The sequence below is a fragment of the Ailuropoda melanoleuca genome, chromosome 4, assembly GCF_002007445.2.
Source record: "Ailuropoda melanoleuca isolate Jingjing chromosome 4, ASM200744v2, whole genome shotgun sequence".
NCBI lineage: Eukaryota > Metazoa > Chordata > Mammalia > Carnivora > Ursidae > Ailuropoda > Ailuropoda melanoleuca.
Window position 1 is genome coordinate 121,448,561 of NC_048221.1, and position 27,976 is coordinate 121,476,536.

At 45.6% G+C, this 27,976-nt stretch overlaps 1 protein-coding gene across 1 annotated transcript in view; it reads left to right on the forward strand.

The window, feature by feature from the left end:
- The window catches only part of ALK (ALK receptor tyrosine kinase), a 678,810-nt gene that overhangs the window by 466,662 nt on the left and 184,172 nt on the right, over window positions 1–27,976 (forward strand). Inside the window, exon 5 of the mRNA XM_034659705.1 lies at window positions 23,965–24,092. Within this exon, the coding sequence (XP_034515596.1) occupies window positions 23,965–24,092 (128 nt within the window). The remainder of the gene's footprint in view (window positions 1–23,964; window positions 24,093–27,976) is intronic.

A 27,976-nucleotide genomic window follows, 5' to 3' on the forward strand; every position in this document is an offset into this window, starting at 1 on the left:
ATTTTTTTGCAGAAACATATCCCATAAATCACGCTAATCCCTTGGAAAATCGCTTCTGGAAAACTCAGTATAGACCTTTGAAGCCTGGCCTTGGGTGCCATGTTTGATACTTCTAGAAGCCCTGTCTCAGATCACAACCAGGTATTTGAAGAAAGAGCTAGAAGGTGGGAGTTTCATTCCCCAGGGCCCCTGGCTTCTTGTTGGATTTGCGTGTGGGCGTTGGGGCAGAGCTACCCCACCCTCCCGCTTCTGACCGGCAGCTTTCAGGCCTGTGTCCTTGACACAGTGCCTCTGACCAGGGAGCTTGCGCTTTCCAAACCTGAAGCAGTGCCGCGCCCTTCTGCAGTAACTGCTTGCTCACTCTCTGCTGAAGGGCTGCAGGGCAGAGAGCTGGAGGTTCAAAAGGATCGAAGATGGAGGCTGGAAGAAGGCTAACGACCTGAGTTTAGACTCCATTTTATGCTAAAAAGGAAAAAAAGAGTTCTTGAGGGGAGCAAATCGAGCTTTGGCAGAAGACGAGACTATGGATAAAAACCATGCTTTGGGGGCAGAGTGGAAAGATAGTGCGTTTCGGCGCCAGCTCGGCATACTAAGCGCGCACCCTGGGTCAGCAGGTATCGTGTATTCCCCTCCTGAGTGAGGATGATGTCAGTTCTCTTGGAAGGTCATGAAGCTAACTGTTTTTTTTTTTTTAAGATTTTATTTATTTGACAGAGATAGAGACAGCCAGCGAGAGAGGGAAACACAAGCAGGGGGAGTGGGAGAGGAAGAAGCAGGCTCATAGTGAAGGAGCCTGATGTGGCTCGATCCCATAATGCTGGGATCACGCCCTGAGCCGAAGGCAGACGCTTAACCGCTGTGCCACCCAGGCGCCCCGAAGCTAATTGTTAACACAGAGCAAAAGTCTAGTTTGTAATTAAAGCCACCTGCTATTACTTTTGTTTTATTTGTATTATTCCTCATGAATCAGGCAAGATGTCAGACCCAGCATGTCAGCACTTGAAGCATTCTGGATGGTCGCTTGTTAGGAAAGGAAGGGGAAGCTTAACTGTGAACAGAAACATGTGACTTTGTTTTCCGTGTGTGTCTGCATATATGTGCGTGTGCAAGCGTGCACATACCCTGTGTATACACGCACACACGCGTGTGCCCCTGGACGTGAGCCATACCTCCAGGAGGCGTCTCCTGAAGCCACCAGGGATTTTCATGACCTCCCTTCTCTTGCAGCCTGCCTTGAATGTGGCAGTTGAAGAATCCCAATTACAGACTCTTGTCTCAAAACAGCCTGGAAAACATAAAGACAAGCCTCACAAACATTGTCTCATTAGTTCAGTAAAACCTTACTAATTTACCCTAATTGTGGGGAAAGATCATTTGCATGCGGGAAATGTCTGGAAGGGGCCTGCTTTAATAAATAGACAGGACGGATTTGTAATTAGTGGTGCCCCTCGCACACAAACAATCAATGTGTTCGAGTCCTTAAAAACAGTTTGTTCTCGTAAGTGGGTTGCACATTCCCACTGTCATCTTGAAGCTGCTAATGCAAGAAGTGACCTGGGACCAAGGGTTCTTTATTTTCCTTCTTATTTCCAAGTAAACAACAATCTAGCAGATGGCCAGGGGGTTGAACTAGGGCCCACTTGCAGGGAGAGAGGGAGGCAACAATGGCCAAGCAGAGAGTTTTAGGAAGAGTCAGGGCTGGGAGACCTAGATTCTAATATCAGCTCAGTCCCCAGAATGTAACATTGCTTTATCTCTCTGAGTCTCAGTTTCTCATCTCTCAAATGAAGAGTTCAGCAGAACGGTCTCTCAGTGCTTTTAAATCATATCATTTCCGAGCTGTAAGAAATCCTGGAGATTATCTGATTCAACTCTTGATTTACATGTGAAGATAGGGAAGTGTTCTTACCGAACTGTGCCTCTGTGAGGGTTCCTGAGCTACAAATTATGAAGGTTGAATATATGTTTCACGATGTGTACTACTGAGATAAAGACTCGGGCATGAGGGTGGGATGGGAAGAACTTGACCCAGGTCAAGGTCCAAGCAGAGAAAAGATGAACTGCCAACGGGCCACACAGAGAAGCCAGAAATGAGCAATGCAGTAGAGAAGTGGGCAGGAGAATCCAGAGTTCAAGGAGCAGAATAGGTCTGGGATCACCAACAGAGCAGGCAGGTGGGAAGCCTGCTAGAAATCAAGGACCCAGATAAGAGTCTTGGCAAAGAAAAGCAAAAGTCAGCAAAAAAAAAAAAAAAAAAAAAAAAAAAAAAATTGGGCCATCAAAGAAGAGAATGAGGCTTCATGGGGAGCCACGACCCCAGCCAGTAGTGGTAATTTCAAGACTGGAGGGCCAAAGGCTTCTTCTCTTCTCTGAAGCCCTGGGCTTGTTGATGGTGTCCTGCCTTCTGGAAACATGTAGATTAACAGACGGAAGGAGGACTGGCTTGTTGACTAAAGGGAGCTCCATGCAGTGGAGAGCATCCAGATAGAGATGGTTCAAAACAGCAGGAGGTGCAGTGCTCGTGGCCCAGGTGAGCCCTCAGATCAGAGCTGGAGCTAAAGGTCTTGAAAGTCATTCCCACAGAAAGTGGCACTGAACCTATGAGAATGGACAGGCTCTCTGCAGAGAGCAAAGGGAGAAAGAGAAAGGTCAAAGACAATCTTAGAGAACACCCCCATTTTGGCTGGACAAATAAATTAAAAAGCACCCTATCCTCTTATTGTACTCAAGGCTAATAGTGAAGTATATATTGAGGACAGGTGGGAGAAAGGACAAGTGGCATTTTAGAGGACACAGGAATAAATATGGGCTTTCCTCCTTGAGTTGCGTATTATCAGATCCACCTGTCTGTGCCTCTCCTTCATGGACGTTATTGTTCACTGATGAGGTGGCTTCTCCATTGTCTCCAGAATGCAACAACAACAAAATAAGTCCCTGGTTCTCTTTTCCTTCAGAGAGTGTGGTTAAGATGTGGAAGCCACAGAAAAAAAATCAGCCCCCCGATGTGGATGTTTGCATGTTTCCTTCTCCCTGGACAATTCCATTCCAGAGAAAATATCAGCAAGTTCTGCTTTTTTCTTGATCCAGTTTTCTAACTGAGCATTATCATGCTCCAAACTGGTGACCTTGAGGTGGCTGACTGTGGCAGCAATCTCAGAAGGGTCTCCCTGCCTCTCTTCTCAGCTTAAAATTCATAGAACTACAAATTCTTATCTCCCATCCTCCAAAACAGATGAAATGGATTGCCCAAGGTCATTAGTGCACATGATGGATTAAGCAGTATTTCTCAAATCAGAGTATTGAATGAACGCCTTTTAGATAAAAAAGAGGGGGGATATTTTATGAGTCCTGGAGGGATACGCTGCTTATCCTTCCAGGGAACCCAAGACTCGAAGTTAAGAGTCTAAAGTCTAGCTCAGGGTGACTGTTGATGGAGACTTGTCTCCTGAAGAGCCTGGCCTCTCCCACTGGCATGCACCCTGAGCTGCAGTGAGCTTGCTGCCCTTCACAAACCACTCCCATCCTGAGCTCCTGGCAGGTTCCATAAAAAAGTACTTCCTGAATACTCTGGCCTCCAAGAATCTTTGCAGATCCCATCCTGTAGCCTGCTCACTCTTTCTGCTTTGACCATGGTGGTATATCTTTCTCTGCCTGCCTCCATTGTAAGGGTATCTGTGGCTTTTTGGCTTTCTAGGCCACTCCACTAGGATTTGGCCTTTATTTGGTTCCCTTCCTCTCTCAGCTCCACACTCATGAGGAAGGTGATGGCTGGGCCACCATGACATGGCTCATTGGGAGAGAATGTCAGCAGTCTGGTAGGAAGAGGGCACAACTTTGGGCAGCTCTGAATGGCTTGTGGGTAGAAAAGGCTGTGGGGTCAAAGAGGGTGTGTGGGGACTTGATCCATAACATTCAGGAACTAGACATAGGAAGACATAGGAACTAGACATAGGAAGTCGTAGACCTACCCCCTTATTTTTTAAATATAGAAGAAACCAAGGCCCAGAGACCCAAAAGGGACTTGCCTCGTTCCATGTGGTTTGGGAGGCGGTGCAGGTAACGATTAAGAACAGTGGCTTTGAACTCAGACAGACCTGCGTCCTCAGTCCCAACTCCACATCTGGGACTAGCTGTGGGATCTTGAACAACTCACTTAACTTTTCTCAATCCCTGTTGCCGCATCAGTAGTCCTCCCTCCTAAGGTTGTGGTGAAGGTCGAGTGAAGGAGCAGGTAGGAAGTGCTTCACACCATCCAGCACCTACAAAGAACTCAACAAATGTTGGCTGTGAACAGCAACAAAGGTAAACTTGGAGACCCAGGTCTCCCAAAGCCCTCATCTGGGGTGTTGCAACACCTTACCCAGAGGAGACACAGCCGATTCATGGGCTCCTGTATGGTTGAGGCTGGCGAAAAATATACTCTGCCAAGAAGGTAAAGAACCTGCTCAGAAAGTTATGAATCCTAGGCAGTTAGAAGTGTTAGCCAAGGAGCCAAGGAAGGGTCCTGCTGCCCCGGATGGAGCATGGAGCGTGGGTGATGCTTGTGACTCGGTGCATAGACTAAGAAGTGCTGCTAATAGGGATGGCTGGCACATGGAAAAATCAGCGTACCATGGGATGAGGAAGCAGCAATTCCTGCCTCCTGATCTTTACTCAGTCCGGATCTTTCCTGAAAATTCTGTTTTAACTTGATCACAGAGAGGGTCCATGTATTGGGCAGCCTTCTCAGTTCCACTGAGGCCCTACAAATGAGTAGAGGTACAGTCAGTGATCAGCAGGCTTGACTTCAGAGATACTGGTCATCCCCCAAGCAGAATCTAAGAGGGACCTCATGTTTACTCAAGGCAAATCTGAGGACAGGCTGGGAGTAATTCAGCTCATAGCCTCAGAGATTCTCGTTCCACTCCAAATCCTAGGGAGTCTCAGTACAAAGGGGTTCCGGGTGAGAGCAATGAAGAATGGAGTGGTGTGGGAAAGGAGGTTCAGGGGGTCAGAGTTCCTAGGGAAGACTGGGGAAAACACGGGATGGCAGATTTGGTGGCGTGATGCCTTCATCCCTTCAGTCTTTTCTGTAGAAGATACCCCACCCTTCCCTGAATTGCATCCTGGGGAACAGTAGGGGTTGACTTGTCCCAAGGTCATGCTCATCAGTGATGGGGTGGAGAAATGTCACTCCGGGCCTGTTGGCTCTGCAATTATTCAAATGCTTTGCTTAGAATACAATCACAGCTCCCAGCTCTGATTATTGGCATCATCAACGTCATCTATTAATGGGTTTCAAAGTCCTCTGGGTACAGGGCATTGTACCAGATGCTAAATAGTGCCAACTACAGACTCAGAAGATGAAAGATGGAAAAGAGCAGAAAGTGGACCTGACCAGGGCTCGTTCTGAGAAGCAAGATCTAAATCAGCCTGAAGCCATTGCTGTGAGCTAATCTTAAAGGGCCAGGGCTCCTAGAGTCAAAAAGGGCCTTCGTTATTCCAGGGTCTTCCTTATCATTCCCGTTTTCATGATTTTCAGCTGCCTACTTTTAGCCAGAAGTATTTAAACTTCTTTAGATTTCCTTTTATCCTTTCTGTTAAATAAACTTTCTCTTTATCACCTATCAGCCTCTTCCAATGTCACTGTCTGCAGAGGGAGAAGTAGCAGAAATCTAACAGAACAAAATAAATAAGTAAAGGAGGAGTTGCCTCCAAATTGATGAGAGCTTGCTGTGCTCAGCCGGTGGCCCCTTGCCCCCTGGCATTTCTTCTTGATGGTACCTTAGGAACCCAGCACCAAGTGAGGAGACACGCTTGGCTGAGAATGCCCATCACCCGGGCAGGAAACGTGCTTCACCCACTGCAGAGCTGCAAACATCTGTTCCGCCTCTTTCTGTGCATGTGCTTTTAAGCTGATGGTGGGAGACAGCCTGCCAGAAACGTCTGAGTCTCCACCGAAGACATATTGTAGGTTAGGAGGCAGACGGCTGCTGTTGTATTGAAAACCTGTTCATCAGAGTTTCCAACAGGAACAGATATGAAAGGTTCAAATGAACCCTTCAGGTTTCTCCATCTAAGCAGGCCTGAAGCTCTGCCTCTCATTAATCTTTAATGAACAACAAAGAAAATGTGTCGCTGGCTAATTATTGTGTAGGGTGGCAGATGCTACACGAGGAAGAGTCCCCAGAGTCACATCAGTTAAAGGCGCACTGTCAAAAAGGAAGTCTTACTTCAGAATGGGTTCCCTGACCTGTAACATGATCTATTTCTTGTTAAATTGGAATTTTGTGTCTGTCTCTCTCGACATTTTTACCATTGTCTCTCTCAGGGGAGATTGAACTCTAAGAGCCTGGAGAAATCAGGTGATGGAAACCCGAGTTTGTCCCCCCCCCAATAGGGAATTCTTATACCTGCTCCCATGGGAGCTCGATGCAGGGACTTTTGTGCTGCTTTGGTTCCTGTTCTGATGTCTACCTGGAATGTCTTTCCCTGGCCTCCACTTCTTCAATTCCTCTTTCCCCAATTACTTTGAATTTTCTCAACCCATAAATTATTGAATATAACTTACCTTCATGCAGGAACTATGTCCCATCCTCCATGCCCAGGACTTACCGCTTGCCTCGTGTAGACTGTGCTCCGTAAGTCTTAGTCGAATTCGGTGAACTTCCCTCTGCATGCCCTGGGCTTATTAGTTTCTTCTTCCACATGACCTCTTTAGTCTTCATGACTGCAGATTCCTTGAGGATAGGATTCTTGTCTTATTCTTCCTTTGCCCTACTGCTGGAACACTTGCTACAGATTTATGTAATAAGTTCTTCACATGCTCAATGGCCATGTTGGTTGTTGTTTAAAGCATGTTTAAAGTCCGTTTTTTATACCAACCCAGCATGAGCTATAAAATGTCCTGTTGGAGTAGATTGTTATATGCTCTCTCTATAAGATGAAACTAGGCTCGTCTGAGTCGATTTCCTTTTATAGCCAATTTATTTTTAGATTTAAATGCAAAGATCTCAATGCTGTATTTTTAGGATTCTGTTTACTTGAGGAGTCAATCATTTTTTTTAATTTTAAAATATTAATCCTAGTCAAATTCTAAGCATGTTGCTGAAGAAGTGGTTTGCAGTGTTTCCAAGAGCCACACAGGCTCACCCAAAACAGGTCCCGGAAAACACCTTCTTCAAAAGAGTCATGTGATTAGTAGGATGAGGGGATGTGACAGACACAGATTCTCTTAATTTAAGCCAAGCGTTCGACAGTGTCTCTGTTGTTATTCTGGTATTGGGTCTGCAGCAATCGAATACTTGTATCCAAAGAGGCCTAGTGAGTGAGCCTTGTCCATTTGGAAGGGATTTCCAACACAAACAGTGAAGGCTTCTGCCTTGACCTTTGGCCCTTTTGTGTTTTTGTTGCTGCCTGAGATGGTCGGCAGAAAGAGAATCTAATGTTTGCTCAGACCTCCTGCATGCCTGCCATGGCGTTAGAAGCTATGTGTTCGTTATCTCATTTCATAGGAGGCCTGGTCTGCTAATGATTCCAAGCTTGGGGGAAGAGCTAATACCACAGATAATGGATTCTAAATTCGGGAAACCAAGCCAGTTAAAATTGGCGGCAGGAAACATCACGGTCCTTCCCTTAGGTTCAAAACAACCCACTTCTTTAAGCCACAACCTATAGGATCTGGCAAATGTGGTTTGGAAACAATTTCTGGGGAAAGGATTAAGGGTAACCTGGGGTGGGGGGATTCGAGTTGATCACAAGTTAGCATGAAGCCATGGGGTGCTGCCGCCAACCCCCTCGCCCCCCAGGGAAGACAGTTCTCCAAGAGACTGAAGGCAATAAGTCCAAATCCCAGGGAGGTGTGATACCAGCGTTCCCTGTGTTGGCCAAACTAGTGCAAGGTACCGCCATCGTCCTAGGATCCAGCAGCCAAAAAGAGCTTCAGGACTCATCTAGCTGTATTTTTGTTGACAAATTTTAAAGGAATAAACTTAAAATAAGTCCTGAGAGGAGAATGACCACGTAGAGGTGAACATCAGAAACCAAAACAGTAGAAACATGTTATAATATATATTTTCAAAGCACTCTCCTATCCATTCTACCATTTAACCCTCCAGCAATCCTGTGAAGGAGGTATTAAAATTGAGGAACCATGAACAGAGAGGTGGAGTGACTTGCCAAAGCTCCCCAGCCAGTGAAGAAGCTAGGTCTTAAACCAGGATCTTGGGACTCTCAATCCAGTGCTCCTCCCCAGTGCCATGCCTCCTCTCCAGGTCAGCTCCCTGGCCCTGACCCTTCCCCAGGCAAGTGCTGCCTGCCTGTCTGGCCCAGAGCAGCGACAAGGCGGGCAAGGGCCATTGGCACCTCTGGCTTTCAGCAGAGCTTGAACTGGGGTTCACTGGGGAATGGATCCGCCGGGTTTTCACTCAACACCCCTCTGCCAAGCCCACCTTCCTTTCCATCACTGAACCGTTGTGAAGTAAGGGCTGTAAAATACAAGCAAATTCAAGCCTGCGATTTCCTGCCAGCCCGTCCCTGGGAGCTGCCCCTGCTCCCAGAAACAATACCCTGGTTATCATTCATTATTTCTACTTCTAAGTATTAAAACCCTTTTAATACGGCGTTGGAGACCAGTGGGGAGTTTTAAATTTCATGTCAGAGCAGGATTTATGGGCCAGTTCTGAAATTTTACCTCTGGGCTCGATAATTGCAATTCTCTTTTAATCGCTCTCTTAGACACCTCTCTTAAAAGACTTCAATTATTTCCACACAGTGGCCCCCGGGATTTGGCTGATCTGAACACTCGACTTGTGTCACCTCTTTTTCGGAGGCCTGCATGTAAGACATTAGCCATGGGTCATGGGTGAAGACACCAGGTCTAACCAGCAGTCCCGCCAAAGAGCCTGGGGTTTGTAGGAAAGACACCTCCCCTCACAGGGAGTCGAGGCCGAGAACCACATGGCCACCCACCCCTGCCCTCCCAGTCCCCAGGAGGAAGCCAGAGATTGAGGCATTAGGATGTGCCATGCTAATGTGTACATGCAAAAGCAGTGCAATCCCGAGAACAGGCAAATGCTGAGTGGGAACCCTTCCATGGAAAATAACTGAAAGCAATGTGATTCGAGGCGTCACTGGAAGGATCAAGGAGGGGAGAGATCCTCCAGCTGAGCCTCAGAGAGCTCTGCGAGGCTTTGGGGAAGTAAAAGCAGACGCTATCTGTGGGGTTGTGCAGTATTGGAAAGCAACCTCCCCCCACCACCAAGGACAGAATGAGGACCCTGGAGCAGCAACATGGCTCACAGGTCAGCTGTGGCACGGAGAGACAAGAGCTGGGGTCACAGCTCGCTCATACCCTGTTCCGAAGACCCAGCGGGACAGGGTGTAGTGAGGGAGACTAAGACAGGATGCCGGGGTGAGCACAGCTAAAGGAGCCGCCTCCAAGATGCCAGTTCGTGTTTTATTGTCTGGTGACGGCAGTTTGTATGGTAGAAATGCATAACTCTAGCTCCAGAGTCACCAGTTGCTGAAAGAAGATTTACTAATGGGCTGAAAACATCTGCTTCGGTTGGGAGACGGTGGGCTAGGTGGGGGCCAGAGCTCAGGCTGAGAAAGGGGGAATTCACCAAAGAGACTTGACCTCATACACTGATATTCTGAGTCCTGTCCCCGGGTACAGGTGGCCAAGAGGGAATGAGATTCCCCGACCCCGGTGAGAGGAGCCTGCAGGCCTTCTGTCGGCAACCCTTCCCAGGCTACCTAGGGGTCATCTGTACTGGGAGGCGTGTTCTGTTAGATGATCAGCGGATGGGACCAAAGTAGGAAGAGCCTTCCTTACCAGAGAGGGTTGATCTTCAAACATGGCAATGGACTAAGCCAATGGATCTCCAAGCAGAGTGCATCCACCCAACGGGCATGCAAAATGGCTCCTTGGCGGTACTATAAACAATTCTCCTTGCAGGTTTTACTCCTTTAAAAATAAGATATTAAGTTTTACTGCTATTTAATATCAGATAGAGTACATGTACCTGTTCAGAAGAATTTTATAATCGAGGAAACTAAGTAACAAAATATTTTAACTTAGATGATACTTTTAAGTGACTTAGTACTAAAAGATTCAGTGATATCTGATTTAATTCAACATGGGCTCCAGCCCCGGGCCCACCCCCAGGCATATGCCCATAGACATACACAGAGCCAAGTCAGGATGAGGATGAAAGGGCCCCAGTTACCTTCACTCAGTTCAGTAGGACACTACAAGGATTAGGCACCAGACACTGCCCCCAAGGATCCTCATGTCTATGCTCTTTTCCAAGCTAAAAAACTGGGTTCCCTTTCCTTCTGCTTCCCATGCCTCGGTTTCCTCATCTATAAAATGGGAAGAGTCAGGTATTATCCCTGGCCTTCAAGAACTGATGTTTCTTTTCACCCTGTGGAAATGCCAGGGACGGAGGAAACTCCCAACACAGATTTGTCCCAGCCTCCACCCCCGCTACACACGCACATGCCTCTCATCCCCTGCCAGGGGACAGCTCTAGAAATAGGAGAACATCATCAGTCAGGCTCCGGATGTACCAGCGCCAAGCAGACAACATGGTGGCCAGTCTCCACACACTTCTTACTTCCGGTAGTCTTCAGGGGATGGATAGGAAAGCACCAGCCTTGCAAGCATAAGACCAAGCTCTAGCACTTCCTAACTAGTCCTCTGAGCAAGCCGCGTAACTCTTCATTCTGCTCCACCTGGCTGTGTGACAAACAAGGGTGCCTGTGTGCTTGTCGCCCAGGGTGGTGATGAGAGGGTGTGTGTGGGGACACGAAGCCCCTCAGATGGGTCAGTGGGCTCAAGCAGATGGCGCATGGCTGCCCCAAGGAGCACTAACATTATAAACTTGAATATTCTGGAAGGAGAGTTCATCTTCACACTGAGTCCATCTCAGGTTTAAAATCTGATACCCGTGGTAAATACTGTGCTCTGCCTCCGTAGGCCCTCAAGAAACTACTGCATCTCAGCCTTCTCGGGATACTTCTTGGCTCTGAAGCTTTGGGATCTCGGAATGCCTGAGGCCATCCTCCCCTCGTTCCTAAAGCAGCTCAGATTGCATCCGGCTTCTATGGGACGCTGAGGCATACAGAGACAGCCAGAGGCTTGGCGTCTGACAGACCTGGGTTTGAATCTCAGCTCTGTTACTAGGTTGAGAGCAAAATAATTCATGTGCTGGCATCTCAGTTTCTTCATCTGTACAGTGGGACAACCGTACCTTCCCCGCACAGCTTTGAAGAGGGTCAAATGAAGTAGCTATGACAAATTCCTTCACAGTGTCCGGCACAGCTTTAGTGTCCAGGGAGTGGTGAGCATTATGATACTTACAATCATCTAATAGCAATATAACAATTATTACCATCATTGCTTGGATGACACCACTGGCAGGTTTCCAAAGCCAGAGATGCTAGCAGACCACCGATTCCTCCCGCATCTTTCAGGATCCACCCATAGCTGCACTGGCCATGCAATCGCTGCTCTGTGAGCGCGAAGAGCCAGAGACAAGTGCCCCCCTCCCACTTGGTGCAGAGGCCATCAGCCTCTTGAATCAGGGGAGTAGAGCTGTTTTGAATGATGCCTCTGAACCTGTTTAGAGCTGTTGGCAGGGCCAGCCCACAGAGCTCACATGAGCCAGGAGCTCATGGGCTAGACTTTGTCTTCCAGCCTTTGTCACAGGCCATTCCTGCAGTCCTCTGTTCTTTGAGGATGCCATAGGCTGGAGAGGAAAAGAGGGCTTCTTCTGTCCCTCCTGGTTCCATGAGAAACACGCCAAACAATTGGATAGACTCCAGCTTCCATGATCTATGAGTACAAGGCCTGAGCAAAGAGATGGGTTTTACAACCTCATCTCCAGGAGTCAGTTTTTATTGACTCTTTGGAGGTTTCTGCTTGGTTTCGTTTTAACAAAACTGCATTGCAGGCTTACCAGTGGCTACAGTGACATTTATAATATAGTGGATATGCAAGCAGCTCTTTCTAAGACACTTTGCATAGATCTCTTGGGAGGCAGGTAAAGGAAGATGGGCTATTCCTGTCTTGTAGGTGACTATTCCCCAAGCCCTTATTGATTAAATATATCACTGAAGGGCAGAACCAGACAAAAACCAGGAGTCTGCTCTTTCCAGAAAATTGCAGCCTCTAGTATGTAGGGTCAGGGACAGTGTCAAAAGATTCTGAGTGTCCCGCACTTTCTAACTGTGAATATTCAAAGTCTGAGATGAATCAGGAGGGGGGAGAAAAGTTTGGCCCCACCCGTGGGGATTCCTGTTCAGCCCACCCCCAGCCCAGATCTTTCTGGCTCCCCCGTGTGCCTCTGCTTCTGGTGCAGGCTCAGCATGCCTTAAAAGTTCCAGGTCAAAATTTTGAGCTGACCCTCTGATGTCATGTGAAAATTGGAGTTGGCAGTTTCAGCCCAGAAATTGACTCCCAGGCGAACACATCATTGGCACAATCTTACAGCCTTTCAAGTGGTTCTGGCTGCTAGGTTCCAGAAAGCTCCCACATGGCTGACATGGTAGATTCCCAAATTCCATTAGTTTCCTCAAGCATGGCTTAAAGGTATGAGCATTACCCAGTCGAATCTAATGGGCGCCTGATTCCTGGGTTATTAGCAAGTCCTTCCTAGCATCATTTATACAGTGGGCCTCCCTGAGGGCAAAGGTGATATTATTCACCTGGAAGGCAGAGGTAAGTGTGTAGGAAAAAGTCCTGAATTCTTTCTGGCCCCAAGGAGAAAGAGGCTTCTTTGTGAGAAATCAGTTGTTTTTTTCAGAGATCTTGGGCTCCCTGTCCATGGGCTTCTCATCACATAGAAAGGTAACCATTCACACGTAGTTGATAAACATGTTTTAAAGTTTATTTCTCCACTTAATTGAAATGGTTTTGAACTATCCACCAACATTCATTTTCTACGGTGACCATAACGCAGTACCACAAACTGGAGTGCTTAACAACAGAACTTGATTGTCTCACAGCATGAAGGCTAGACGTTTGAGCTCAGGGTGTCAGCAGGTCATTTCCTTCTGGTGGCTGTGGCAATCTTTGAAATTCCTTGGCTTGTAGACGCATCACCTGATCTTTGCCTTCCTCTTTTCATGGCGTTCTTCCTGTATGTTTCTGTCTCTATGTCTAGCTTTCACCTTATTATAAGGACACAGTCATATTGGATTAGGGCCCACCCTAATAATCTCATTTTAACTTGATCACCTTTATAAAGACCCTGTTTCCAAATAAGGTCACATTCTGAGGCATTGGGCGTTAGGACTTTAACATATCTTTTTGCGGGGGATATAATTCAATGCATAACACCACCCTTTCTATCATCCCTTCTTGGACCAGAGTGGACCAGCCAATAATAACAGACGTCATGTCTTTCAAGAAGCTCTTCCAAAATCCTTTTGGGCAGAAGTAGGCATATGTCGCCCTTGTTCCCCTGTACCAGTCGCCCAGTTCAACCTGGGAGTCAGATGACTAAGGGATACCAAGTTGAGCCTTGATCAGTGAAGAGCAGCCCAGCAGAGAAAAAGTAGAAAGGGGATTCAGGGTATAAGGGACACCTGAGCACATGCACAGGGCGGGGAAAACCCCTGGCCTGCTCTGGCAACCACAGGCAGGTCCTGAGGGCATTGGGGAACATGGTCATGTTTCAGTTTTAAAAAGATGATTCAGGACACATGGTATAGAATGGAACTCTCCTCTGTCCATGGAGGGGAGGTGCATAGTTCAGGCTTTCTCTGCCACACAAAAGGAAGACACGTGGTGATTTCCAAGATTCATGCCACTCTTACATCTTTTGACCTCACAACAACATCATCGTCCACGATACTTGCCACAGTACAGTATAGCCCCTGTAGCAGGGCCAATGAGCACCTCTGCACCAAGGAGCTTAGAACATGGTCTGTCAGTGCCTCCTGCAATTACTTCTGCATACTTGGATGGCCACCCAGCAAAAGGGTGGGGCAGGTGCAGCATGTGGAATGGGGGAATCATCTCCAGTGGGGACAAGTCTGTGGGCTGTCCTGACCCCACCTGTCTGGGCCCCTCCAGCCTTTTCCAGCTGACCACTGTCCCAGCCCCAGAATTTGCTTAAAGGGCTATAGTTCATGGCCAGGTCTACACTCCCATATGGAGTTTCAGCACAGGCTGGCTTGACTTGGCCAGAGATTCATGACTGAATTGGTGCCTCTGAGCTTGGGTGTCAGCATTTGGTTGGCGTAGAGGCTTGCATTTGTATTGAATCAATCAATACATTAATGCATTAAATGGCATTTAGGCCGCTCTCTAGGGAGCAAGATGGGCAACTGGCTGTCACTGGAGCATGGGCAAGGAGGATTGCTTTTGAGGCAATCCTGGGTGTCCAGGTGGGCGCATAGATTGAAAGCCCAACCCCAGCCCCACTCAGGACTCAGAGCTTGGGCGAGAGGCAGACCATGCTGAAGGAAGGAGCCTACAGAAATGGCCACATTCTAGGTTTCAATGTTGTCTTTATCCTTTCCCCTCGGGAGGATGTATTATAAGAAAACAAACACAAAAGGACTAACTGCATTGAGTTGGCTTGGGAAAAAAAGAGATTGTATTTGGAAAGAACAGATGGTGGTAAAAAGTGATTGAAAAGAACAGAGTTAGGAAACCAAATTCCAGATTCCTACTGTCTGCAGGTGGGTAATGTGCCCAAATCTCCTTACAGAAAGAGTTTGAAAAGCAGAATGATCACCTGGGGCTCTAACTTGAGAAAATCCATGACCAACCCTGCCAGAGAGATTGTCTGACGAGCCTGTGGAATGGGGAACCCCACGGGGATCCCCTCTGGTGCTCACTTCCGTAATTTTAAATGATTCCTGGAATGTGGCAACAACGGAACCCTCTCTCCTTCACCATCCCTTGCCCAGAATGCAGCTGAGTCCCCTCCCTGATGAAGGCTGCTCGGCAGATGCTGGAAGAGGTGGGGGCTTGCCTGGGACCAAATCCAAAAATGCAGAGGAACTGAAAGAGGAACTTCAGGACTCTCAGGCTCCCTACTCTTGATTTGAGGTTTTCTCTCCCTTGATTTTTTTGCCTGGTAATCAGTGGGACCTCCTCCTTTAAAAAGAAGAAAAAATACCGATTAATCCTCCAGGTTTTTTGGTTTTTTTTATACACCCTAGAGCAAAGAAGAAGCCCTCTCGACAACAAGCTTGGGACCAATAGTTGTTTGGGAATCAACTGACATCCTTAAACATTTGTCTTTATTTACAACTTCTAGATGCATGCTCATTCACTAATCTCTTGATGTAGGGCCAAGGCCTTTGCTTCCTATATGGGCCTTTTGACTGGAGTTCCGCTTTGGCTTTCTCCATAAACCACATTCATGACACCACAACACCACACCCACGATTTTCAGTTTCAGTTCCTCTAAAATGGAAATAATTTTAAAATACTTGGGAAATAACCTGAAAATGTCTAGGTTTTTAAGATTTCCCTCCCCCAATCTTTTCTGTTGCCCCATATATTCCAAATTAAAGAGCAATTATTTTTAGTGATTTATCACTACTAGTCTTTACAAAGTAATTCAGATTTTTCCTGCTTATGTTGCATCAACTGAAGGAGCACAGCTGGCATAAACAGGCTTGGGAACAAGCCTGACTGACTCTCAGGAGGCATCTAACCCCGGGGGATGAGAGTAGAGAGTGTAGGAGTCCTGGAGGGCAGGCTGGAACATCCAGGAGGCACGGGGGTTCCACTGAATGTGCAAGGCAGAGATTGGGTGAACTCAGCAAGCTGATCGGTCACATGGAGGCCAGTTAAGAACACTTCTTCAGCCATTATTTTCTTTACAACTGTGGCTATGATCAGTCTACACTCCTAATGATTCAAGAGCTTGGTCAGTAGAGGTAGATTCCGTCCCCCCTTCCTGGCCTGCTAGAGGGAACGAAGGAAAGCATCTCAGCCAGGGGCCAGGGGGTTGCCTGCCTCCCACACGGCTGCGTATTCCAACCTGGATTAGGCTGATATGGAATCTGAGGAGGGAAGGAATAGGGTGGTCTGGGGCAACATTGAGAAGAAGCCAAAATATTTTTTGGATGCAACCTTTTCAGCACACTGCTGTTCTTCAGGTACCAACCACCCTCAGCCCACCAAAAGGCTCTTCTAAAAAAAAACGAATCATTTACGTGTAGCATAAATCATGTAAACCTGTGTGCCATGTAGTAGAAAGTGCGAGAGTTTGGAGATTGAGAATCTTGGGTTCATATCACTTCTTATCATTTATTACATAGGCAAGTTGTGTAAGGCTCTCTGAGCCTCAGTTTTCTTCCTTATAAAATGGGGGTGATAATCTCTGTCTAATGCATTTATTGTGAATATTAAAAGAGATAAAGTAAAATAGCTTTGTTTATGTTCTGCCTTAAATCGCAATGGTCCCTGGGGGCACAATGTTTCTGGGGGCATCTGCCTTTGTACATTTTGCCTCTTCATCTCCACAGGAGGGAAAGAAAGAGGCCTCAGGAATCCTGGTGTTCTGCGGTGGGAGCTCTCCCCAAATTTCCCAAATCCCACCACATAGTCAGTTTCCTATTCCATCTTCTTCTAAGGTCGCTCCTTGAAAGGCCATCTGCGACCCTGGGTTTAGGAGAGAAGAGAAACACGAACACAAGAAGAGCAGTATGAGGCTTACTGCCAGCTGAGGCTCCGTATGTCTTAGCTCACACAGCCTTCACAGCACCTCTGGAAGGTTCAGTCGTTATCCCCACTCCTTAATGACAGAACACTGGCACAGACGCTAGGTTAGGTAGTTGGCCAAAGGTCACAGCCAAAAAGAGACAGAACTGAGATTCTAAAACAGGAAATCTGGCTCCAGAGTATGTGGTCTTCATATGTTTCCTTGAAAGAAGGAAAAAGGGAAGGAGGGAGGGACGGAGGAAAATAGAAGAAGCTAAAGAGAGGTCAGGAAAAGGAACCTATTCATTTCTTCTTTGCTCAAAAGCATGAGAGAAGAATCAGCAGAAACACAGTTTGGGAACATTTTCTTAGCCCCCGCTCCAGGAAAGCTGGGCAACTTTCCAGATCCCTGTCACCTGTACAGCATGTCTGACGTAAACCAAAACCACTTTCCAGCTGCCAATGCTAAATTCTCAACCGAGTCCACCGGTGGCCACAGCGAGCACCCCCTTTGCTCCAGCAGAGCCAGAAGCTACTCTCAACCTCCAGGCAGCTCTTTGCCACCATGGGCTGGTGGGAACCACATTCAACCTGAATGAAACTTCATTTCTACCCAGATCTGATCCTCCTCAGGGCACATCCACCTAACTTTTGGGAAATTGTAAAGGGCAAGGGAATAAGAAAGCCAAGGGTCCCTGGATAAAGGACCCCATACCCCATACCAAGTGTTATTATTATTACAGAAAATTAACGAGCAAGAAAGGACTTCACACTAAAATTTACATTGATCTGGCATTTTTCCCCCTGCTATCTCCCATAAAAAATGCTTTAAATGCAGGCTGATTTAATGGAAACGATAAAAAATAGTGCTGAATGGTTTATATTTGCTGCAGAATTACTATAAGGTATATTTTAAGAAAAATTTGAAAGTTATGTGTGTTTTTTTCCTTTAGGATAAGATGAGGGAGAAAGGTGCAATTGGCTTTTTTTTTTCTTGTATTGATCTAGACGAACTCCCACAGGCTCAGTTTTTTGTTTCTCGCGAATCTTCACAACTTCACACGCACGTCTGGACCCTTGTCGAGAGAGTCTTAGCAGAGAGACATGTGAAGGAATGTCAGCAGCAGGCCCTGAGCCCCGACAGTGTTACACTCACTAACAATGATAGCCGTGGGACTGAGCTCTCCCAGATAGGGACACACTGGTTGTCCAATCTATGTGGCTTCCATCATCCTCTGCTTAACCCAGGAGTTGGCTCCCTTGGCAAGGGGTCTAACCACCACCTGAATGAGTTTGCTCTCATGACCACTGCAGAACATGCAGATGACCACATCTTCTAGCTTCTGGCCCCCAGCCGTGTTCACCAGGGCCAGCAGTTAGAACAAAGCCTCAGGAAGACACAGTTTCCATCCTCAAGAAGACTAAAAAGGCAATTTAAGATAGTGTACCTCAAGACTAATGGAGTCACACGAACCTGAGTTTAAAAACTCAGCTTGGAGGACGCCTGGGTGGCTCAGTCAGTTGGGCTTCCAACTCTTGGTTTCGGCTCAGGTCGTGATCTCCTGGTTGGGAGATGGAGCCCTGCATGGGGCTCCCTGCTCAGTGGGGAGTCTGCTTCCCCTCTCTCTATCCCTCTGCCCCTCCACCCCACTCACACACTCTCTTTGTCTCAAATAAATAAATCTTTAAAACGCAGCTGGAAGCAAAGTATACTGTAGGCCTTCAATAATATTAACTGTTGTTGTTTCTCTTGCTAGTATTCACGGTGACGGTTTAAGGTTGACCTGCTTTGTAGAGGACATCCACACATCAGATGGGACCTCTCCTAGTTGAGCACCCAGATCCCTCCATGTCTCAATTACTTCAATTCTCTGAGTCCTTTCTTGGGTTCTTGGATAAGAGCTAATTTGATGGCTGCTTCCCATGGCCCTGACCCTTTAAAGAACAGGCCTGTGGGCAAACGGGGAGCCAAGAACTATGTGATGAACCAACCTGCAAACAGCCCTCAACCCTGAAACTTTCCCAGTCTTTAGGTTCCTCCTAACAGGGAAGACATTGTTGTTACATGAATGGATGATAGCTAACAATAATGAATTGACAGGAACTTTCAGATGAACTCAGCTCCACTGCAATATAACTTTTATCCAAGAATGTCAGAATCTTGTCTGATTTCACAGAAATGTGTTCATGTATTTGTTCTCTCGTTCAACAAGTACGGTGTCTGGAGACACAACAATGACCTATACCCTAGCTTTAAGGAGGGGTGCAAAAGACCTAAGGGACCTCCTTCCTATAGAGACCAATGGAGCCCACTGACTCCAGGCAGCCTGGACCTCCTGTTCTCAGAACATACAGTCTATATGGCCTCTGCTCATGTGCTCACACCAACCTCTCTGTATCGCCCTCTTCCCAATTCCTGCCCCGTCTTCATAACCTACCCTCAAGTTACACCTCTCGTGATCGCCCAGTCTGAGACATCACTTTGCCCTCTAAGCTTTAAATGTACATGATGCCTATGCCACTCACTTAGCTTTTCTGTACTGCCATTCACTATAAATGTTGGTATTTACTTTCACTCTTTCTTACTAGTCTGTAAGCTCCTGGAGTGCCAAGCTAAATCCTACACCTTTAGGATCCCCAGAGCATTTAATACTTTATTTAATGTGCAACAACACACCAATAAATACCTGAGAAATGGAATTCAATTCAACAAATTCTAACCAACATCTAGACACAAGACATCTTTCCACCTGCCACAGGATACAAGGGTAAATAAGAGGCTTTTACTCTAAAGTGAGATGAGTACTTTTGGAGGGCCCTGCGCAGAATAGTCATAGTCACTAATGTATTTTGTTGTATGGGTATTTCAACATGATTTCTTTGAGCTGTGCTTAACACATGAAGATCCATTTAAAAATGAAGACTTTTTTCTGGCTTAAATAAATAGAGTGTCCGCTACTGATAAATTACAAATGCTTTTCTCCCTTTCTATTACCTACATTGCTTTCCCCCTTGAATCTCATAAATGAGTTGAGATGCTGATAGTTTCATGGACCAGTGCCATTCCATGAAGAAAGCTGTGGTCTTTTGTAAAAATAACTTCCACTATTGAGACTCCTAAAAGGATATTTCTTTGCATACATCCTTCTGACAAATCCTCACAGCAATCCACTGAGCTAGGCATCAGGATTTCCATCTTAAAAATAAGTAAACTGAAGATCAGAGAAGTTAAATTATTTGCCTAAGATCACTTAGCTAAGTGGATGGTGGAGCTGAGAACTGATTCTAGGCCTCGAGATATTAGAACAACTAAAACCATCTCAGAAAGGCATCCCATTGAATAGCATGTAGGGTTCAAAGGCTTGCTTTTATGAGCCAGCCCCATGTCAACATCACGCCTATTAGAATAGCACAGAATAGCAAAGCGACACACATTGCTCTGTCTTATCAACTGCCATCCGTAGTCCTCACGCCCCATCAAAAGTTTCCCTTTCCCTCTGGGCTTTAAATAACTTCGTGCCTTCATTCTCCTTGAGTCGTGGATGCTAACCCTTCAATCTCATCAGCAACTTGCTTCACATCGGATGTGCTGATGGTTTCCTTTAAACATGTACAGACTGACATGGTATGGAGTGGGGGGAGCCTTGGAGATGCTTGTGACCATGTCAGGGCTTCTTCGGATTTTTGGGTTTGTGTGTGCATTTTCTGACAATGTCTTTTACTATCTGGAGGCCTGTGTATCCTTAAAACCCAGATTGGTGATTCTTCTAATAATGCCAAGTAGACATCTCCTTTTCTGTTTCTGGGATTCCAATGATATGGAGTGGTGACTGGGTATACAGACTGATCTATAGGTTGCCTTGTCTCCTGTCCTTGCAGTCTGGGAGCCATAATATACTTGACTTTCATCTTAGGTCTGCAGGTAACCAAAAGTGTAACCTTGGGCAAGTCGCTCCATTTCTCTGAAGGGATGGAACTTAGTATCTTTACAGATAGAAATCTGTAATTCTTTGACTAATCACTTCTTCCACCTAAACAGAATATTATTTGTGCATTGCAGCTTTCGGGGTTTCATAAAGTGTTTTGTCACTAGGACTTCTACAAATTGCTAGAGAAGTATAAGCATCAGATCAATAAGGGACCTTGGAGAAATTTTGATTCAATCCTTGCATTTTTGCTAACAAAGAAACTAAAACCCAAGGAGGTACAGGAACTTACCCTAACCCGTGCAGATCCAAAACCAGAACCCAGGACTCAGCTTCCAAACGAGTCACCTTTATACATACTATTTTCAGTCTCCAGGTCAGAAATGAACCTTAATATTCACAAAGCAATCCTCCTGACTTTTTTTTTTTTTTTGGATGGGTTCTAATTTATTCAGTATGATGCAGCCACTCAGCAAAAATGTGTGGTCAGGTTTTTTTCTCAGCAAATTCACACATATTTGGAAACATTTTCTCTGGTTGAGAATACATTGATCAGAAAACATCCAAAATTTCAGGCATTCAGAGTAAAGTGCCTTATTCAAAGTCATCAGACACTTGAGGGACAGAGCCAAAACTGGAAGTGGAGAACTCTAAAGAGACAACTGGAAGATAATGGATGGTGACAGGCTGACCATACAGTCTTCCTGGCTTCCCAGAATCCAGATGGAGTCCCCACACTGTCACGTTGATTGATTGAAGCACCCGTGCTAAGAAACCCACAAATCCCCAGCACATGGACACAGCTGCATGTTGGTTTCTAGAAGGATCTAAGTCAGAACATAACCTTCCCTCCCACAAACCCAAGTAGAGTTGCCGTAGCCAAAGAGGGAAACAAAACCCCTAACAAGGGAGTTTCATGACTGCTGGGATATGAGCAAAGAAAATGGAGTCAGGCAGAAAAGAGAACTTGCATTTGCCTTTCCTGGGGTTTCTGCTGTCTCTTAAACAAAGCTGACCCTAGGTACAAGCTTGCCCTTTTCTTGTCCCAACTTCCCTGGTCATAAAATACATGTTTGGCAACTGCTTTGAAAGTTATTAAAGCTGCAGCAGTAAACTATGGGAGGCCAGAGATTTTCAGACAAAAGTTATTGCATCAGTAACTCAGAAACTAATTCCTAAAACTCTTGACACATTTATCCAGAGGGCTAGTGCCAATACAGAAATGGAAATCACTGTCAAGGGCCACAGTGTACCTGGAATTAAAATCCATCATTCCTTGCAGCAGAGAGCTACGATTTTGGCAGAATATGAATAGTCGGGCGTTTCTCCACCATCTTTCCTCAAAAATAGGGTTCTTTATTTTTTCGGAAGGACAAGAAAAATTCTGCTCTCTTTGTTTTTTTTTTTCTTAAGAACCACACGTTTACATTTTCTTTTCAAATATTTATTTCTTTGACAGCTCCACATTTAAACCGAAAGGCCTCCTTTCCTTATTCAATTGCACCGGTTTTATTTTGGATAGAAAGCCTGCTGGGTACCGTAACAGGGAACAAACTTTACAACAGCAATAATCCCTTCTACAGCATCTATTGTGGGGAAACGTAATACACTCGTATTAAATGGCTGAGGCATTGGCTCCGGTGATCTGAATTAAGTACAGAAGAGCGTAGTTAGAGAACAAAACTACCTTCTTCACTCAGTAGCTCCCCACTGCATGCTCTGCAAAAGTGCCATCCAAGGGCGCCCCACTGAAAGACCCCCGATTGCCTTAGGCGATGCCTTCATCACCAAAAGGCAGCAAAGACGGGAAAGATGGGATGAGATCCAGTGCTAACAAGCAGCTGGAGAAATGGGCTCTCTGATGCACTGTTGGAGGACTGACAATATGCTCAGAGTTTTCAATGCACATGCACTTTAACTTGGGTTCTAAGAATTTGCTTTAAGGTATTTACAGAAGTACCCAGGGCTAGGCTCAGCATGATCGTGAAGAGGAAAACTCAGACGCAATGCACAAATCATTAAAAATGCCATCACTGAACTCATCACACAGTCTGTATTTATTGTCTCCCGACATGCCATTGAGTGGCCAGGTCCAGGCACAGAGAGCACGTGGAAGATGGTCTTGTTTATATAAAAGTGTAGCTAAAAGGCTTCACTGGGGTGCTGACCATGGTTATCTCTGGATAATGAGCTTCTGGGTGACTTTTCATTTCCTTTGCCAACTTTTCTGAATGGGTGGATCGTTAATATTTTTTACGGTGAGCATCACTTTCTGCCTTGAAGGGGAGGGGGTGCTGTAAACTTTTTCTTTTTTAACAGAAAGTTAATCTTTCCCTAAATTCCTTTGCACTTGTACTGGCCAGCCTACCTAAGGCCTTACATTGTGGTGGGACAATATGAAACGTTGTGAGGAGTTCACGGGTGTATACATATGTCAAGCCTCATCAGTTCATACACTTTACTTCACCAAACTATGCATTTATAGGACATGCAATTTATTTTATGTCGATTATACCTCAATAAAACAGGTTTCCTTTTTTAAAGGAAAAAAATATGAAGCAGTCCAGGTAATTTCCATTCAGCACATAAAATGTCAATGTAACTATGTATGTTTAAAAAAACCTGACTCAATGGCGGAAAGTAAATTTGATGTTCCAATCAGTGACAGGAGGCTATTCCAAGAGGTTAATAGCATGAGTGAGGTGTAAAAAATGTTCATTCAGCTTATTCTCTGTTCTCCAGCGGTGTCCGTGTCCTTGATCATAGATGGCTGCGGAGCTCACCATTCGACCTACTTCTATCTTCTTCTGTTTGCACCTTTTTGCAGAGTTCACACCAATCTTAGGTACCTTTTACCCCAAAATACATGCTTCAGTGCACTTTAATTTCCCTGAAGTAAATAAATAGCCCTTGCTCGCTTCCCTTAAGTGACCACATAGCAAACTCAAGGGTTATGAGACTTTGGGATTAGAAAAAAATTCTGAAAGCCAAAATTCTTTCCAAAGATAATTGTGAATACACCGATAAATGTTTTTGAAGATTATCCCTTCACTCTGCAGGCAGATTTTCCTAAGTGTATGTATTCTTTTCCCATAAGATTAACTGCTAAACTAGTCCGAAGGTCCGCAGTTGCCTGAAAGAATATGACGAAAGAAACACCAGTGGCTCCAGTGCGTTTGAGACAAGAAGGGTTAGCTGGACGAGAAGGAAACAAGCGTTTGTGTGCTGCTGTCAGAGTCATTGTTCTCAGAGCCTCTTAGGGCTACATCTGTTGGTGTCCATGAAGAGTGTGAGCCCTGAAATCACTACAGGCTCTCCGTGCAAGTTAGGCCTGCTTCTCATCACTCTTTCTGTCTGCTCTTCCCCTCTGCCTTCCAATGCGACCAGATGGACAGTGCTTCAGGGAAGAATTGGGCGCCCAGAGAATCCCTTCCGAGTGGCCCTGGAATACATCTCGAGTGGAAACCGAAGCTTGTCTGCAGTGGACTTCTTTGCCCTGAAAAACTGCAGCGAAGGTATCTGAATCTGGTTTTCTCCTCCCCTCCTTGGTAGCTTGCAGTCTTAAGGGTGTCCATAACCTGCCGCCACAATGAACTGGGTATGTGCTTGCTTATCTAGTAAAGTCTACAGTGCTTGGGGCTGGTTCTGGATAGTACCCAGTGCTCCACAGCCCAGCTGATCAGTTTTCAAAGATCGAGTGTAACATTGTTTATGTCTGCTTACCTTAAAACGTTATCGAACAGAGTATAGTCTTTGTTAGAGAATATATCAGCTTAACTTCCCTAGCTGCCAAATGCTGTCAGCTACGTTCTTTTGGTTTGGTTTGGTTTGATTGGTTTTTTATCGTGGAAAATTTCAAATGTATGCTAACAAATAGAATAGTGCAATCACCCCCGTATACCTTCAGCCCAGTTTCAACAATTATCAACATTCTACCATTTTTCTTTCACCTGTATCTCTACCCACTCCTTACCGCACCAACTTGATAGTGATTATTTTACTTTTTCTCCCTGAGGCAAAATTTATGACGAAGTATTGTTAACGACTTGAATCTGCTATTATTAAGGGGCGACTTGGGAAACGGTTATATGTGAAATCTTCTGCTTATTTTGTAAATACCATCAGGCCACGGTCCGCTCTGTCATTGAATTCCTTTTGCGTTAAGTCCCACATTCAAGATTTGTTACCACGAAAAAGCCTCTCTCTCCTGAAGGATAATTTGTTGGTTTTTTTTTTTTCTTTTTGCTTTTGTTGCCAGGAAACTCTGAACTAAATGCAATACTCAATCACGGTAATTATATCTGTATAGGTTTTTTATAAGCTTATTTCCCCTCCCTCTACAGAGTTTTTGACCTTCTACTCTTGTTTTCAGGATCACCTATGTATCTTTCATTAGACATTGCTTCAAGTCTGATTGGTCAGCAAGGGGAAATGAGTCATCAATAGATATATGAGGCTGATCTTTCCTTGATTGTTCAGAATACCTAGGGTCATAACGATAAACATCCTTTGTTGTTTCCCACATGTAGAAGGTATGGGAGATGGGCTTGAATTATACAGATCTTCGGAAAGAAGTTGTTTTCATTATGGCTATTCTTCTGCGCCTGCCTCTGCCCAGGGGGAAGGGAGCTCTCCCGTGTGCCACAGAATCTGTGGTCTGACAGGACCAAGAATGAAGTATGGAGAGGAAGGAAGCCTGTGGTACTCCCAGAACTAAATTCTCAATTTTGACTGTTCATGAACAACCATGAAGGCTCATAACACACAGTGATCTGTTGCATGTAGAGGCCCAGCTTTGAATCTTGGGCCTCTTAGAGGTGCTATACAAAGGGGGTTCCCTTAGGAGACCACTGACCACCCTGTTTCTTATGCTGCTGTGGCTCTTCATTGATTGCAAGAACTTTCACAAAATGTTTTCTTTTCCTTTAATGAAAACTCATTTATGTGTGGGAAAAAGAAAAATCATCATAATGTGATAGATTGAACTTCAGTTCTAGTTGAAAAGGTGGTTAACCTGTGATGTGAGGCAATGTATAAGAAACATGTGGTTTGGGAGAAAGCCAGGAGCTTGTACAAATGTTTCCACGTCCACAAACTTGTGGATCTGTGGATGGCTCTGGACATCATCAGTCCTTGCTGATGTCAGGGGTCTGTGTACTGTCCAAAAGGGGCCATCTGTTGAAATGGAGCCAGTTAACAGGAATGTGACAGGGAGAAGGTATCAGTTCCCAGAATTGGCCTAATCTCATTTGAGCAATGTCAGGAGAAGGGAATAAGAGACTACAAAACCCCAGATATCAGGCCCAGCCCATACTCCTGCAAAAATTCTTCATACCTCTGAGTCAAGGCTCTCAACCAGTTATGCAGATTTTTCCTCCCTTACCCCCACAACTCCCTTTCACCTACAAAATTCGTCCTCTGTATCTTATGTTGCATTTGCAGTGAGTTTGTTGCAGAGTTGAAAGACCTGTTTCTTGTCTGCCTCTCTACCCTCATGAAACCAAGAGAGTTGACCTCTCTAACTTTCTCTAGTGATCCAAAAAGTATGTCTTCTGGCAAGAAAGTCTCTTAGAGCACAGAGAAAAGAAGTCTGCTTCTAATTCCCTAGAGAAGGTAAATTGGCCAGAGACCTAGGAAGGTTCTCGTGACCCAGCTACCTTCCTTCAGAGGCTCATGTCTAAGAACAGAGGGTCTCCATGGAGAAGCAGATGTTCTCTGTACTCCTTCTCTGACTTGGACTCCTGTGGCCACCAGTGGGTACGAAGAGATAAGTGTGGATGTGTAAAGCACAGAGCAGAGGAAAACAAAGTGAGTCCTGTGTTTCCTGAGAACTTCTCATTCTCCTTCCCATCACGGAACAGTTTCAGGTGCACATGGGTTGGTGTGGACAAGTTGCAAACATAAGAAGCAACCTAAAACTATGCTCACATTTTTAAACAGAAGGAGTTATTTCAGAGGTACACTCAAGGCTTATTTGATGTGGACAAATGTCTGTATTTTCTGATGTATTGCTTTGATCGGGTCATGAAAGGAAAGAGATAAGGAGAGAGAAGTATTATCTTTGAGGGGGTGAACAGGGCTGGTGGCACATTAGCCCAGGTTACAGATAGGTCAACAGAATGCCTGGTCTATTTTCTGAGAGTAACTTGGTCCCCTCCTGATGAGACACAGACAGAATATGAAAGGAGACACATCTATAGAACTCTACAGCTCTTCCTTCGCCTACAGAAAGAGAGGTGCCACTTTTGTTAGTCCGGAGAAGCCTTACAGGGGATGTTGGGACAGTTCTCCCTGCATAGGAGATGGTACTGTCTGTGGGGGTCATCAATGCAGAGGCCATGCCTCTTTCCTCTCTGAATACTGACAGCTATCACAGTACCTAACGTTTAGTAAGTACTCAGTTAAGAAGCAATAAAAGCTAACACCAACAGAGCACTTACCATGTGTAAAGGGACATGTTGATCCTTTTAAGTGTGTTATCTCATGTAACTTTACCATAATGCTATAAATAAGGTTCTGTTATCCTTATTTACAGATGGGGAATCTGAAGCTCACGGAAGCTTCAAAACTTGCCCAGGTCACTCAGTTAGGGAAAGCTATAGCCAAACTCAATCCCACGTCAGTCTGACCACCAAGCCAACGTTTCTGTCCACAACGTTCTATCACCCTTATGGACTGTGTAGAGGCTGGGGTTTTAAATTCATTGCCAAAAGCCTTAGAATTATCTTTGACTCATCCTCTTATTCCTACATCCAAATGGCCGAGCCCTGGGCTCTAGACTTGTGGCTGCTTTCCATCCTATCCGTTGCTGTCTAGATGCTACTGTTGCCATCTCTTGAATTTACGCTTCTGACTTCATTTCCTCAGCAGCATACTTTATCCAGGCCTTTGTTCGGCATTCTTGGGCTTTGGCGGTAGCCAGCTGGTTTTTAATCCATCCCTCACACATTGCCACAAATTTCCATGTGGCACTTTCAGGAGACCTCAGTATCTTCTTATTGCCTCCCACATCAGAAATATGGGGGCTAGACTGGGCCATCTCACTCATTCCTGGGTCCCGGACAGTGATGGGCTGGGGATCACCCAGCTGGGTGATGGTAGAGCTGAGAGTGACATCAGGGCCATCCTGACTCTGGCTTTGGTACTTTTACCATGGCTCAGTCCTGCCTGGAAAGCCCCCAATGTCTCTGCCTGATTCCTAAGCTTCTTTACAATCTGGTCTCAGTAACTGTCCAACGTCATGCCCTCTGTTCTCCCTCTGCTCTCCCACACCCCTGGCCCTCTAGTCAGACTGGTGCAGTGTACAGAAAACCAGCTTGGTCGCAGGCCTTCCATTTTGAATGCAGGCTCATCATTTAGGATCCAGTTTAGGGCCCAAACCCTCCAGAACATCATTCAC